At 39.0% G+C, this 12222-nt stretch overlaps 2 protein-coding genes across 4 annotated transcripts in view; one reads left to right on the forward strand and one right to left on the reverse strand.

Moving 5' to 3' along the window:
• LOC149577218 (protein DETOXIFICATION 46, chloroplastic-like) overlaps nt 1-12222 on the forward strand; it is a 236674-nt gene that overhangs the window by 140865 nt on the left and 83587 nt on the right. The gene's annotated exons all lie outside the window — the stretch shown is intronic.
• On the reverse strand, nt 700-3489 carry LOC149577222 (uncharacterized). The gene is made up of 4 exons (XM_089822710.1): nt 2285-3489; nt 1858-2154; nt 1337-1735; nt 700-1210 (listed from the first exon to the last, which is right to left on the reverse strand). The coding sequence occupies exons 1-4, from the start codon at nt 3416-3418 to the stop codon at nt 824-826; spliced, it is 2217 nt and encodes a 738-aa protein (XP_089678836.1). The 5' UTR covers nt 3419-3489; the 3' UTR covers nt 700-823.

Raw genomic sequence — 12222 nt, forward strand, 5'->3', positions numbered from 1 at the left:
AAGAACTTGTTCTTGTTTCACTTCATGCGAAAGCATCATTACATTCCACTTCCATCTTCTATGTGACAACACTTCACATCCCATCCGACAAATGCGATAATATGTTTTCCATCTCATTCACCATCTGCACATGCATGTAATCCCATTTTCTGCTTTCATTTTCCCTCAAACTTCATTCCATTTTCGCCTCTCCATATGCATTTGCACCTCCACGAGCAAATACATGTTTCCAAATCTTTCCATGGTTTGTGTCTGTTTATTGTACAGGGTAAAAGGATACTTATCGCATGTAGTATAGCAAGATATAACATAGAACCGATACTTTATTCATATACGCAATATGCTCACTACAATTATTCTAAGTTGCCGATTCGGGTTCGGGGACGGGTTCGGGTTTGGGGTTCGGTTCGTGGGTTCGGGCAATTTTTTTTTCCCCATTTGGGTTCGTGGGTGGGTTCGTTAGTGTATATATATATATATATATGCAAAAAAAATATAAACTCATATAGTTGTAAAAGTAAAACTAAGTCATTCCATAGTATGAATATATCAATGTTACTTGATTATTGATCAATGCCAAATGTCAAAGATAAACATTAAATACTCACTCATTAATCTATGCTAATGTTGTAAATAAAATCATACATTGAATTACTAAAATGCAAAATGGAATTTCAAAACATAGACTACTTCATCAGATTGATAGATAATAAATTATGACTTAATAAAGTTTGAAACTGTGAAACATAGTGATAAATCATAAATGACTCAATGAGTCAATGACAAATGTTTAAACATAGTTTATCAAAGATGCAAATGCCCTTCAAGGGTCAAATGGGTCATCAAAATATGAGGGATCAATGGCTTCATCCTCATCTATATCATTGACATTTTCCACATCATTGGAACCCAAACCGGTTCCACTAGCCCCAGATGCAGCCACATCATCCTCCTCGTCCTCCTCAACATCTAGCAAGGCAATTCTAGATATATCTTGGACAGTCATATCCAAGTTAGAAGTCTCAGGTAGTACATCCCACAACTTCTCTGGTCCCTTCTTATATCCTGGATCCTTGCGTGATAAGAGGCGCCAGTTGTTGTGAATAAATACCAAGTCCTCTGCTTTCTTTGAACCCAACTGGTTACGCTTCACTGAGTGGATAAAGGAGTATGTACTCCAATTCCGCTCAGCAGCAGAAGAGCTTGCAACCTAGAGAGACAACCAACAAATTTTAAAAAATTAGCTAAGTAATTTTACAATACAATAGAAATTTAAGAGTGCTAATTTGACAAGCTAAGTAGCCATAAGAAAAGGAAAAAAAACTTAAATACATACTTGTGACAAGATCTTAATGGCAAGAGGTTGGAGGTACATGTAACTTTCCCCATGTAAGTACCACCATCCAATGGCATCCAATTTACTTTGGTCATTGATTGCATCAGGCTCTGCATTTTTGCTTGAGACAAAATCAACAAACTCTCTCCTAACATTTGATGCCACATCAGGATCACTAAAGAGCCTGTTAAGTGCCCTCTTATACCCAGCAGCAACTTCAGGATCTCTATATGGTGCCACTCTACCAGGAATTGCAAGTATCTCACTGCTATAATATCTAGGAGAAAGTGCATATGCCAAGAGGTGCAAAGGTGTAGTCATCTTGTTCCAACGATGTAGAACAATTTTCTTCACCTTAGTGTACAAGGTATCAGGATCCTGCTCTCTCCTCTGAATGACCTGGGATGTCAAATGATGTACATGTAAGTTATCTTGATGTAGTGTTAATAACTTAATTAAAATCAAAAATCAAAATCTCTCAATAAACAAGGATAAAGTATTGTATAAAAATTTAAACTTACTGATTTCATTCTTTCTAGCATAGAGTCCATGGCATCATATATGTTTCCCAAACAAGGCTCATCCGTGTCGGCATACCGAAGCATAGACATGATGGGCTCGGTGAGTTCTAATGCATATTCCACCCTATTCCAAAAATTATCACTCAAGATCAAATCCTTTACAGTTTTGGCCTTTTCTGTATCAGCTTGCTTCCATCCACCCCATTTGTTGCTAATAACCATTTGACCCAATGCCTCTTTCACCCTCACAAGTCGTCTAAGGACGATTGTGTGTGAAGCAAACCTTGTTTCAGCAACCTATTACCATGTTAATTCAAATTGTAAGTTAATATGATAACACAAAAATTTAAGAATATGTATTAAATTTTGTAAAGTATGACACAAAAATTAATATGATAAATGAAGCTAAATAAAGTTGAAAATTTACCTTCAATAATTCCAAGCGGGAGAAAGTTCTGAAAATTGCTTGTGACATATGGTGGTTTGTCACAAACATTTGGATCTGCTCACCCTCCTCATACACATTTTTCATCCATTCAATTTGGCTGCCCATTGTTTTCATCACCAAGTTCAAGGTGTGAACAGTGCATGGTGTCCAAAAGATATGCTCATATCGTGCTTCTACCAAAGCACCTGCAGCCTTACAAACTTTAGCATTGTCCGTTATTACTTGGACAACATTGTCAACTCCCACGGACTCTATGGATTCAATGAGAAGTTGGGCAATAAAATTTGCATCCTTTACTTGCCCTTCACAATCAACCGCCTTCAAAAACATTGCCCCCTTGAGGCAAACAGCAATCACATTTATTAATGGACGGTTTTTGCAATCTTTCCATCCATCAGAGACAATGCTCACCCCCGTTTGGATCCAAGAATCTCTTATTGGTTTGAGGAGGTTTTCTACATTCTTTCTCTCCTTATGCAATATGGTGGTTCTCAACTTTTCATATCCAGGGGATTGGTAACCATGAGGTGCATCATTTATTGCTTTCACCATCTCTCTCCAATAAGGGGATCTCACTAGATTGAATGAAACACCATTTGTAATGAGGCAACGCCCAACCTTTATGTCAGCAATTTCTCTCTTGTCATTTTCAAATGCCGTATCTAATGGGCCTCTCTTGCGGGATGCGGGTGTTTCTATTTCATCTTCATCCATAGATGGGGTAGGTAGGAAGGGATGTGGTTTACTAATTGTTTGAGAGGGTGGTGTTGGTGGTATTTGCTTTGACTTATCTTTTTTTACCTTTGACACTAACCTATCAGCCTCTTCTTGTTCTTTTAACATGCCTGCTATTTGAGGAGCTGACAACCCTTTTTTACCTCCCTCTAGGGGCCCATCACACATGGAAATCCCTTGACCTGGTGGACCTATCAAATGATGTTTAACCCGGAAATAGGAGCTTCTATATTGGTTTTGGCAAAAATTGCATTTCCATATATACCCTCCCCCACCAGCACATTGCTCAATTCTTGTTGTATACTTCCACAAAGGAGAGCCTTTATCAATTTTAAATCTTTGGGATCCCACCCCACCCACTGAACCCTGACTACTCATTCTTGGATTCTTGCAATCTATAAAAACAAATTTAAAAAAATATTTCAAAACTTATACAAAACTTGATAAAAATTTAGAACAATAAATATAAAAAATTTAAAAAACTAAAAACAAACTATGAAAGAAGCAAAAGGAAGGATCAAATGCATACCTGGAACACTCAACACTGATTATTTGAAGGATTTGAAACTCCACAAATAATCTCTAAAACCTTCTCTTCAAACTTGCAAAATGGCCACACCAAAATGAGAGAGCAAAATGACAAAGCAAATGAGAGATTAGATGAATGAAATGCATCTAATAGGCCTTACTTTAGGGTTTGGCAAAAAAAATAATGAAAAAAACATTATTTTATTGCTTTTTTGGGCCACTTTTTGCCCCCACCTGCCGCGGGTCCGCCCGGATTCGCCCGGGTCCGCGACCGGTCCGGGCAGGGTCCGCATTTTGGCCTGCGGGTCCTCCTGGGTCCGTGCTTGCACGGACCCGGGAGGACCCGCAGGCCAAAATGCGGACCCTGCCCGGACCCGGGCTCGGATCCGGACCCGAATGAATCCGGACCCGGACCCGAGCTCCAGGGTGCGAATCCGGTAACTTAGCAATTATTCTTACAATTAGAATGATTTTGATTGATGATACAAAGTCCCTTCCGGACGGTGTACCTATACTTTCCTGAAGGGGTGACTCAACCATCATGTGTCCGTTCGGATACAAGTCTACCCGTTGGCTACAATATAGAATTTACCGACATCATGCCCCCCAAAAAGTAAAGTTGTCTCCAGACGACAATTACAAAATATCCGAGACAGATTAAAAAAATAGAATACACTAATTGTGACTAACTATAATAGGATAGATCTTTAGTCACATCACTTTCACATTCGTCTTGTGCCTACACCAAACTGGTCTCCAAAATGCATTGGATCTGTAGCCTCTGCTAACACAGTACTATCTCCTTAGCCAAGTTGACCTTGATAGCCACTCGTGCTGTATTCTCTGCTTCCAATGACTGGGTATGCTGAGCCAAGTGTCGCTCTAGTGCCTCCAATTGCATATCAACTCCTCTCGAGCTCTCTATGCATCCACCAAGATAGCCTCATGTTCAACACCTACTCCAAGTGCCTCAAAGCGTAGCACCCTTCTCGAAAGGCTTGCTCCAGTGCTCTATCCACCTCTGGTAGACAAACACTCCATGCTTGCAGTAGCTTCAGGTCTCATCAACTGGTCACACTTCCTACGACTGATAACTAAACTAACTTGGGGTCTAGGGGGCAATGCCCCCAGCAGGGTCGAGGGGTAGCGCCTTCGTGGGGTCTTGGGGTAGAGCCCTAGACGCGCTCCCTATTGCAATACAGGGCAGGGTCGAGGGGTAGCGCCCCCGCTGCCAAGACCAAATTAGCACTCTCAAACCCACACAAAAGTCCATGGAACACACCATTTTTATGATATTCTTCCGATCCCATACGCTTTCTGCCAACTGCTTATGTTTCCTTCACTATCTGTTTATGTGTCTCCCTTCGGCACCAGACGTTATTCATTATGAATTGTTTTGATTTGTCGTCGTTTTTTTTGAAACCTTATCACCCTTATTCTATGTCTGTTGCTAATACCATAAGGTGTACAGCTACACCATACATCATTAACAATGGCTATACGTTCTCCTTATCTGTGTGATTTCTGAGATTTGTCAATCCTTTATATTTCCTCCTTTCGTACAGTATTCATCTAAGTACTTCTTGCATACGGTAGTTTGTGTTCGCTAGGACCGTATAGTCAAGTCCCTTTCCTCAATGTTTGTACGATTCCTTTAACATGTGGCTATACGGTCAAGGTCCTTTCCATTCATCATCCGTATGGTCTTCTTTCAATATGTGGCCATGCAGTGGATCACTCTGTTTCCTATTCCTCATCCATATGGTAATGCCTTTGCTATATGACGTATAACATTTTTCTGAGCTTTCTGCTTTCCTGGAGACCGTATGATGCAATGTTCAAACGATCTCTTGCCTTTGTAGTTGCTTGTCGTATGACCGTATTGTATTTATTGCTTCCCAAGTCCGTACGTCAGTACAGTGGCTCTAATCCTTTAGTTGATGGTCGTACCTCTTTCTCTGCTGGCCGTATGGTTTACTAGCTTCTCCTCCTATTTCGCTTTATGTTGTATGGTGTTTACGTTCTATGTATGGTGTCTCCTCTTTGTTTGTACGGTCGTATGGTAGTTGTTCTCCCATCCATGTTCTCAGCTGGCCCTACATTACCTCTTCATGATCTTAATTGTCCGTACAGTGAGCTTATATGTCTTTTGTGCTTTAAATGTTCTCAAAGCCGTACGCTTTGAATCCATATTTCCTCATTACGCATATTAATATTTATCTCTTTTCTTCAACTTACTCTAAAAAATTTAATATTTTATTTTACACTTTATTTTACATATATACACCAATATTTATTATTTTTAGACTCTTTCTTAGTTGCTCGTCCACGGAGGTGTGTTATTTCTTTCATGATAGACTTTCAGCTTCGACCCATTCACTGCATTGGCTACTTCCTTCCTATTGAGTGTCCATAATTTTATTGCTCTGTTATTGCCCACTTCGTGGATTTTATATGGCTCGACCAACTTTTTTTTAAATCTACTTGGTCTGATCTCGTTGCGCCTCTTATACTTCAAAACTAACTGACCTGGTTGAAATTTGTTCAATTTTAAATGCTTGTCATGTCGTGCCTTACGCCTATTCTGTGTAACCTTTGTGGCCCATTGTGTCTGCAGTCATGGCTCATCAAGTTTATTTAAATTGTATAATCTCTCCCTCAAACTTTCCATACCTCTCAGTTTGTTCTCGATCGCGATCCTCAAACTTGCTGCCACTCCTTATCGTCAATAATTGTATTCTTGATTTTAGGACCTTTACTTCGTACTGCTGAATTTTTTATTAAGCCTTTCCTGTTTCTTTCCTGTGCAGACCGTACAATGTGTTTTCGTTGCTGCTGGCACCTTTCTACTAAATCTGTGGTGTGGTGTAACCTTTTCTTTTCGCGTGGTCCCTTCATCGTGTACCATACGGTGGAATCTTTCCTTTTGTTGGGTTCATACTGTATGTTCTTCGCTTCAGCTTCAGCCGTACCCGCCTTTCCTTCTTTTGCTTCTTTGTATTCCTTCGCACATTCATTTTCTTTTCCTTTCTCACCTTCATCGACCCTTAACATATTACAGCTCGGAAAGAGCTTGTAATCCTCCATTTGCCAATGGAGTAGGCCGTTCACCAAGTCCAAGTCATCATTGTTAGACCCTCCTAGTTTCAATACTCCCTCTTCACGAGGTTCTATTGTCTTCTTCTCCTCGTCCCTTCCACCTTCGCCTTCGGAATCCGATGACGCTGCCTCCTCACCTACCATCTGTATGTGTAGGTCAATTATAAATCTTCAACCTCTGCGTTCCATGGATAGGGTATTTCATTTCCCATCATGTTTAACTTTTGCTTGCACCAACCAACCCCGTCCAAGGATAGCATCATACCCTCTTCTTTTCAGTGGAATGACCACAAAATCTAATAAAAATGGTTGTGTTCCAATAGTTACCGGCTGTGCCATCAGGGTTCCCAACGGGCTAATTCTGTGCTGATCTGCCGTGAGTAATTGGAATGTATGTGGCCACAGTGTAGGTTGTCCTAACTTTTTCCATATATCTTTTGGTAACACATTCACGCCTAACCCTCCATCCACAATTGTGTTTGTAACTACAATTTTCAGAATGCCCATCTCGACTATTGCTGGATGTCTTCCTGTTGTGAGTGCCAGTAGCATTGGGTCTGCTACCGTCGTTCCACTACCATCCCTTCCTGTTTCCTTTGGTGCTTTCTGAAGCGGTGTCATTCAGAATGGCTGTCCGTAACTGCGGCATTGTAAGAAGGTCATTTAATTTAATAGGGACTTCTATTTGCATTACTTACCTTATCATGTTTTGTTCAGCTAAGTTCCTCTTCGAGGTATTGACAATGTCTTTTACTTGCAACTTTCCTATTTTCATCTGTTTTTCCAACTTTGTTCGTGCTTGCTGCAACCTCTCCTTTTCTTCTTCTGCATCAAGGTATTTTGCCTTTTTAGCTTGCTTACGTGTAATGGCTAATACCCTCTCATCACATGCTTCAATGCTTAACAAATTTACCCCCTGCTTCGGGCATTTTGAATCTTCGTGGTCTCTCGGACCACACCATTTGCATAACAACTGCGACGTCTCCTTCGTGGTACAATCTCTGGTGAAGTGCTCCTAGAGGTTGCATGCACAACATTGTGTCATTGGCCGTCCACTCGCGTCCTACTGTATCCAACTGTGGCCTCCATTGTTATTATTGTTTTTATTATTACCACCCCTTACGCGTTGATTATTGTTGCGATATCCTCCTAAAGTTGCATCGTTGCTTGTGTTTGTTCCGGCAAACACTTCCTGCATCAGTAATACTTGGTGGTGTCCTTTTGACTTCATATTAAACGGGCACTCCTTTATGGAACGTCCCGCAACCTGGCAGATATCACAGATGTAATGTCCCTTCTAAATATTATAAGATCTTTGAGACAAACACTTGAATTCTTTTACCTTATTTTTATGGCAATTCGATATTAAGAGTGAATAGTCAATATTACTATTTGAACAAAATTAGGATAATGTGAAGATGTACTCTTACAGAAGCACAAGAGTAGTATTTGATGGCCAATCCTTTCTATTTCAGATATGTCTGAAATATGTAATTCCCGATCTTTATGGTCCCTGATAGGACAAAGAGATATCTTGCAACTGATGGAACTGTTATAAAAGATCTTTAAGACTCACGCTATAACAAGTAAGTGGTTTGATAATGTTAGGCCGAATTGGGAACCTTAGCAATATACAAATGGTTAAATAGTGTCAAATTTATGCAGGTTCATGTCGTCTTGTGTTTGATCTCTTTAAATATATAATTGGTAATTCTCCTCTAGTGTTGTTTCAGTATTCTATTTGCTCGACTGTCAATTCAACCCAATTCTCCAAAACACGTCAGAAAGAAGAAATTGATTCTGGTATGGTTAATATAATAGAGTCTGCACTGCTTCTACTGATGAATACTCTATTTACCATATCCTATGTCTTCCTATTCGTATTCGCTGTGTATGGTGTATTGTGTGATATGACAATTTTCTAATCGTGCCTAAATATATCCGTGCCTGAATGTTAGTATATCTGTCGTATATAAACGATGTGTATACATCCCCTATGTGCGCTGAAGCTACATGTATTGCCTTGTTTGAAACTGTATACTTTTCACTCCTATTTCCCTGAGTTTTATTCTTTTATATCTCTTATGACATTGACTGTGTCAGTTTGGTTAATGCTTTAGTCTAGGACATTAGTGATTATAGATTCAACTATGGTCTCTTCAGTCTCTTTCTCTTTGGCATGCATGTCTATTCCTGATGCTCACTGCTTGACTAATCCAAAGCTCTCCTGCGTATGGTATAGAGCCAAAAGACTTTATGTTAAGGGTATTTGTATTATCACTATTCAAATCTCGTTGTTAATTACTACGTAGGCTTTAATCTTCTTGCTAGGTGATGGATGTATCTCTGCTACAATACTGTTTGCAGGTAAGCTGGAGGTGCTTCGTGCTTGTATTGCACAGAATGCTTTCTCTGTAATATTTGTTTTGCTGCCAATAATCTTTTGTCCGCTTGTCTTCTTCGCCGTTGTTTCTCCCCTCCCTTTGAATTGCGGGTTGATACTATTTTATATCTATAAAGTCAAATGGTTGTGTCTCTTCTTGAAATGGGGACATGGTCTTTCCTAATCGCACTTCTTCGTGAACAATGATTATTAGCTCGATTGCATCCTTCACTAATCATATTTGTTGTGTACATAACATATGGCTATATATAATCGTTGCTTTTCCCACGTCTTCCTTAATCATCATTTGATCATTGTTTATAGAATTGTCTTTGTTGTTTATGTCTTCTTAATCCTTGCTATTTGGAGAATTATATTTATATTTATTACTTAACAATTATTTAATATTTGTTATTATTTTATTATATATATATATATATATTTATATTTTTATAATAATATATTATACATCTAAAATATGATATTATATAATAGTACATCATATTATTATATTGATAATAACTTATTATTATTATCACAGAATCTTATTTGAGAACGAGGACATTAATAATAATGCAATATAATAATATAAGAATATATCGTATTATTATATTAATATTTATTCCTATCATATCTACTTATTTTACTAATAATAATGTATCATATTATTATTCTAATATATTATCATGTCCTCTTATATTAATATCACAATTAATAATTGATTATTAAATCGACTCCTTATTTTGTTCTTTGTTATTAAATTCTAAGGGACAAAATAGGGGACATGACAACATAATTATTTCTTCGGGCACGAGCCCTTTGTGTGGCCTTTTTTGAACAGTCCGTACACCACAATTCCCCCTTAACAGAGTCAGGATTCTTTTCCAAAATTTTAAATTCTTTCATCATTTGTAGCATATCGTTTTGCAACGCTCGAACTTTCTTGCTTGATTCTTCATCATTGTTGCTACATTCGGACGATGAATCATTTGAGTCCGACGATCTGTGCTTCTTGCTTGTTTTCTGTTCGCTTTCCAGATCAATCGCTCGATTATGCGCATTTGCGTATGATGCTGGAGGTTAAATCTTCATTTTCTTCTTTAGAGCTGGCCGTAGCCCTTCAACAAACCATCGTTTCTTCAATCTGTCAACCGGTTGACTCTCCATCTTCCCAACCAACTCTTTTAGTTGTCTTGCATAGACATGGATCATTTCATTATTTTCTTGTTTTGTGCTGTATATTTCTGCTACAATTTCGTTATCGTCCTGTAGTAGTCAGAACTCTATTATGAACTCCTTTCTGACGTGTGCCCATGTAGTCAGTTTGTGAGGGTCGGCATCCGCAAACCAATCAATTGCCACATCCTGCAGGGTTGCTGGAAACTGCTGGACCCAATGAGCCTCATCTATTACACCATTTGCTGTTGATATTGTTTCACACGTCTTGCAGTGTCTGATTGGATCTGCCATTTTGTCACCATTAAACTTTGGCAATTTCTCCTTTTGTTCTGCCATTGCTACTTTCCTTTGATTTTGTAGTACTTGCTGCATACCCACGCTGTTCTGAGCACCCGTGCTATTTTGGACAACCACAGTGCTTCGGACAATTGCATCACTTCCAACAATCATGTTACTTGGTGAAAGAAAATCTTCCTCAAGCGAAGTTGTTCGATTCTTTGCCTGCATCCATTCATCGAATGTATCGGGAACGAAGAGTACACTCCATGCTCGTGCTCCCTCAGCACTTCGAGCCGTGTGAGTTGTTTCCCTTCCCTTTGGATGCTCTACCCTTGATGTATACAAGTTAAGGAACTCCACCCTTGTTTCTTCCACCAAATTCAATTGTTGTCGAGCCTCTTCTAGCAATCCCTTGACACTCCTCGCCTGCTAGGTGAATGCACTCCCTTCGTCTGTGCGCCTTCACCCCCTCGGTGCCCGTTGGCAATCTGCTGAAGCTCCTTATCATTTATCTTATTCCTATCCGTGTTAAGCAGATTCGACATTAATCTTCATCACTTCCTTCATTCCAGGGTCGACTGACAACGACGCCAAATGTTTATCGTACAAGGTAAAAGGATACTTATTGCATGTAGTATAGCAAGATATAATATAGAACAGATACTTTATTCATATACGCAATATGCTCATTACAAGTATTCTCACGATTACAATGATTTTGATTGAGGATTCCAAGTCCTTTCCGGATGGTGTACATATACTTTCCCGGAGGGGTGACTCAACCGTCATGCGCCTGTTGGGATAAAATTCTATCCATTGGCTACAATATAGAATGTACCAACAACAGTGCCTTACTCGCTATTCGCATTTTCATGTAAAGTTGCATCTTCCATCCACATTCGCATCTCATCTCACCTTTCATCTCCTGTTACATGTTGCATTTACATGTAATCTATCTTCCGTGCAATGACATCTTGAAAACCCAAGTTATGTTTGAAAATCAGCAATCTCCATTTGCACGCATTCCCATACACCAAGTGCTTTGATTAAAAAAAAAAAGAGTTGAAGGTGCTGATGGAAAGTTATTCCTTGTTTACATCTGGACATCTTCAAGAAGGTTTTTAAAGTATTCGAGAATCTAGATGTGTCAATCTACAAAGGAGAATTGATGACAACTTGAGTGAGAAAAGTTGGATCATGTCAAATTTTTCAATTGACAATGGACAATTTGTCAAAGAGAGTTAGAGGCTATCAAGAGATGCAACACCATGGTTATCAAAGTGAATGCAATAGTACAAAGTATATGAACTTCCGATCTTGTGATCATTCAGGATTGTCATGTACAAGGCCCTTCAGAATAATCCCTAGTATTGTTTCCTTCTCTTCTGTCTTCTTTCTTCTTCTTTCATATTTGTAGTTGGAGAGAATGCATGGCATGAAGTTGTGCAATTACATGTAATGCAAGTTGCATGTGCAGTTACATGTAACCCTATAATTTCTCTTCTAGTTAGACTAGGTTAAAGTTGGTTGAGTTGCTCTCACTTTTTCCTTCATCTTTTTCTCAACTCCTGTGTCTATATAAAGGAGTGTCCCCTCATTGTAAAAATCAGCTTTTGTTGTATGCAAGAAAGCTTTGCCACATTTGTGCAAGCATAACTTTGATTGTGTAGTATGAATTTGGGAGAAAAGTGAATAAAGAAACAATTGGATTAGA

The sequence above is a fragment of the Cupressus sempervirens genome, chromosome 1 (assembly GCF_028749045.1).
Source record: "Cupressus sempervirens isolate cs-2001-9-10 chromosome 1, ASM2874904v1, whole genome shotgun sequence".
Classification (NCBI taxonomy): domain Eukaryota; kingdom Viridiplantae; phylum Streptophyta; class Pinopsida; order Cupressales; family Cupressaceae; genus Cupressus; species Cupressus sempervirens.

Excerpts from the sequence above, each read along its gene's own strand:
- LOC149577222 (XM_089822710.1), bottom strand. The coding sequence starts at position 3,418 with ATGAGTAGTCAGGGTTCAGTGGGTGGGGTGGGATCCCAAAGATTTAAA. Across the intron at positions 1,736-1,857 it reads TGCTAGAAAGAATGAAATCA|GTCATTCAGAGGAGAGAGCA; the intron begins GTAAGTTTAAAT and ends TTGACATCCCAG. Across the intron at positions 1,211-1,336 it reads CCATTAAGATCTTGTCACAA|GTTGCAAGCTCTTCTGCTGC; the intron begins GTATGTATTTAA and ends TTGTCTCTCTAG.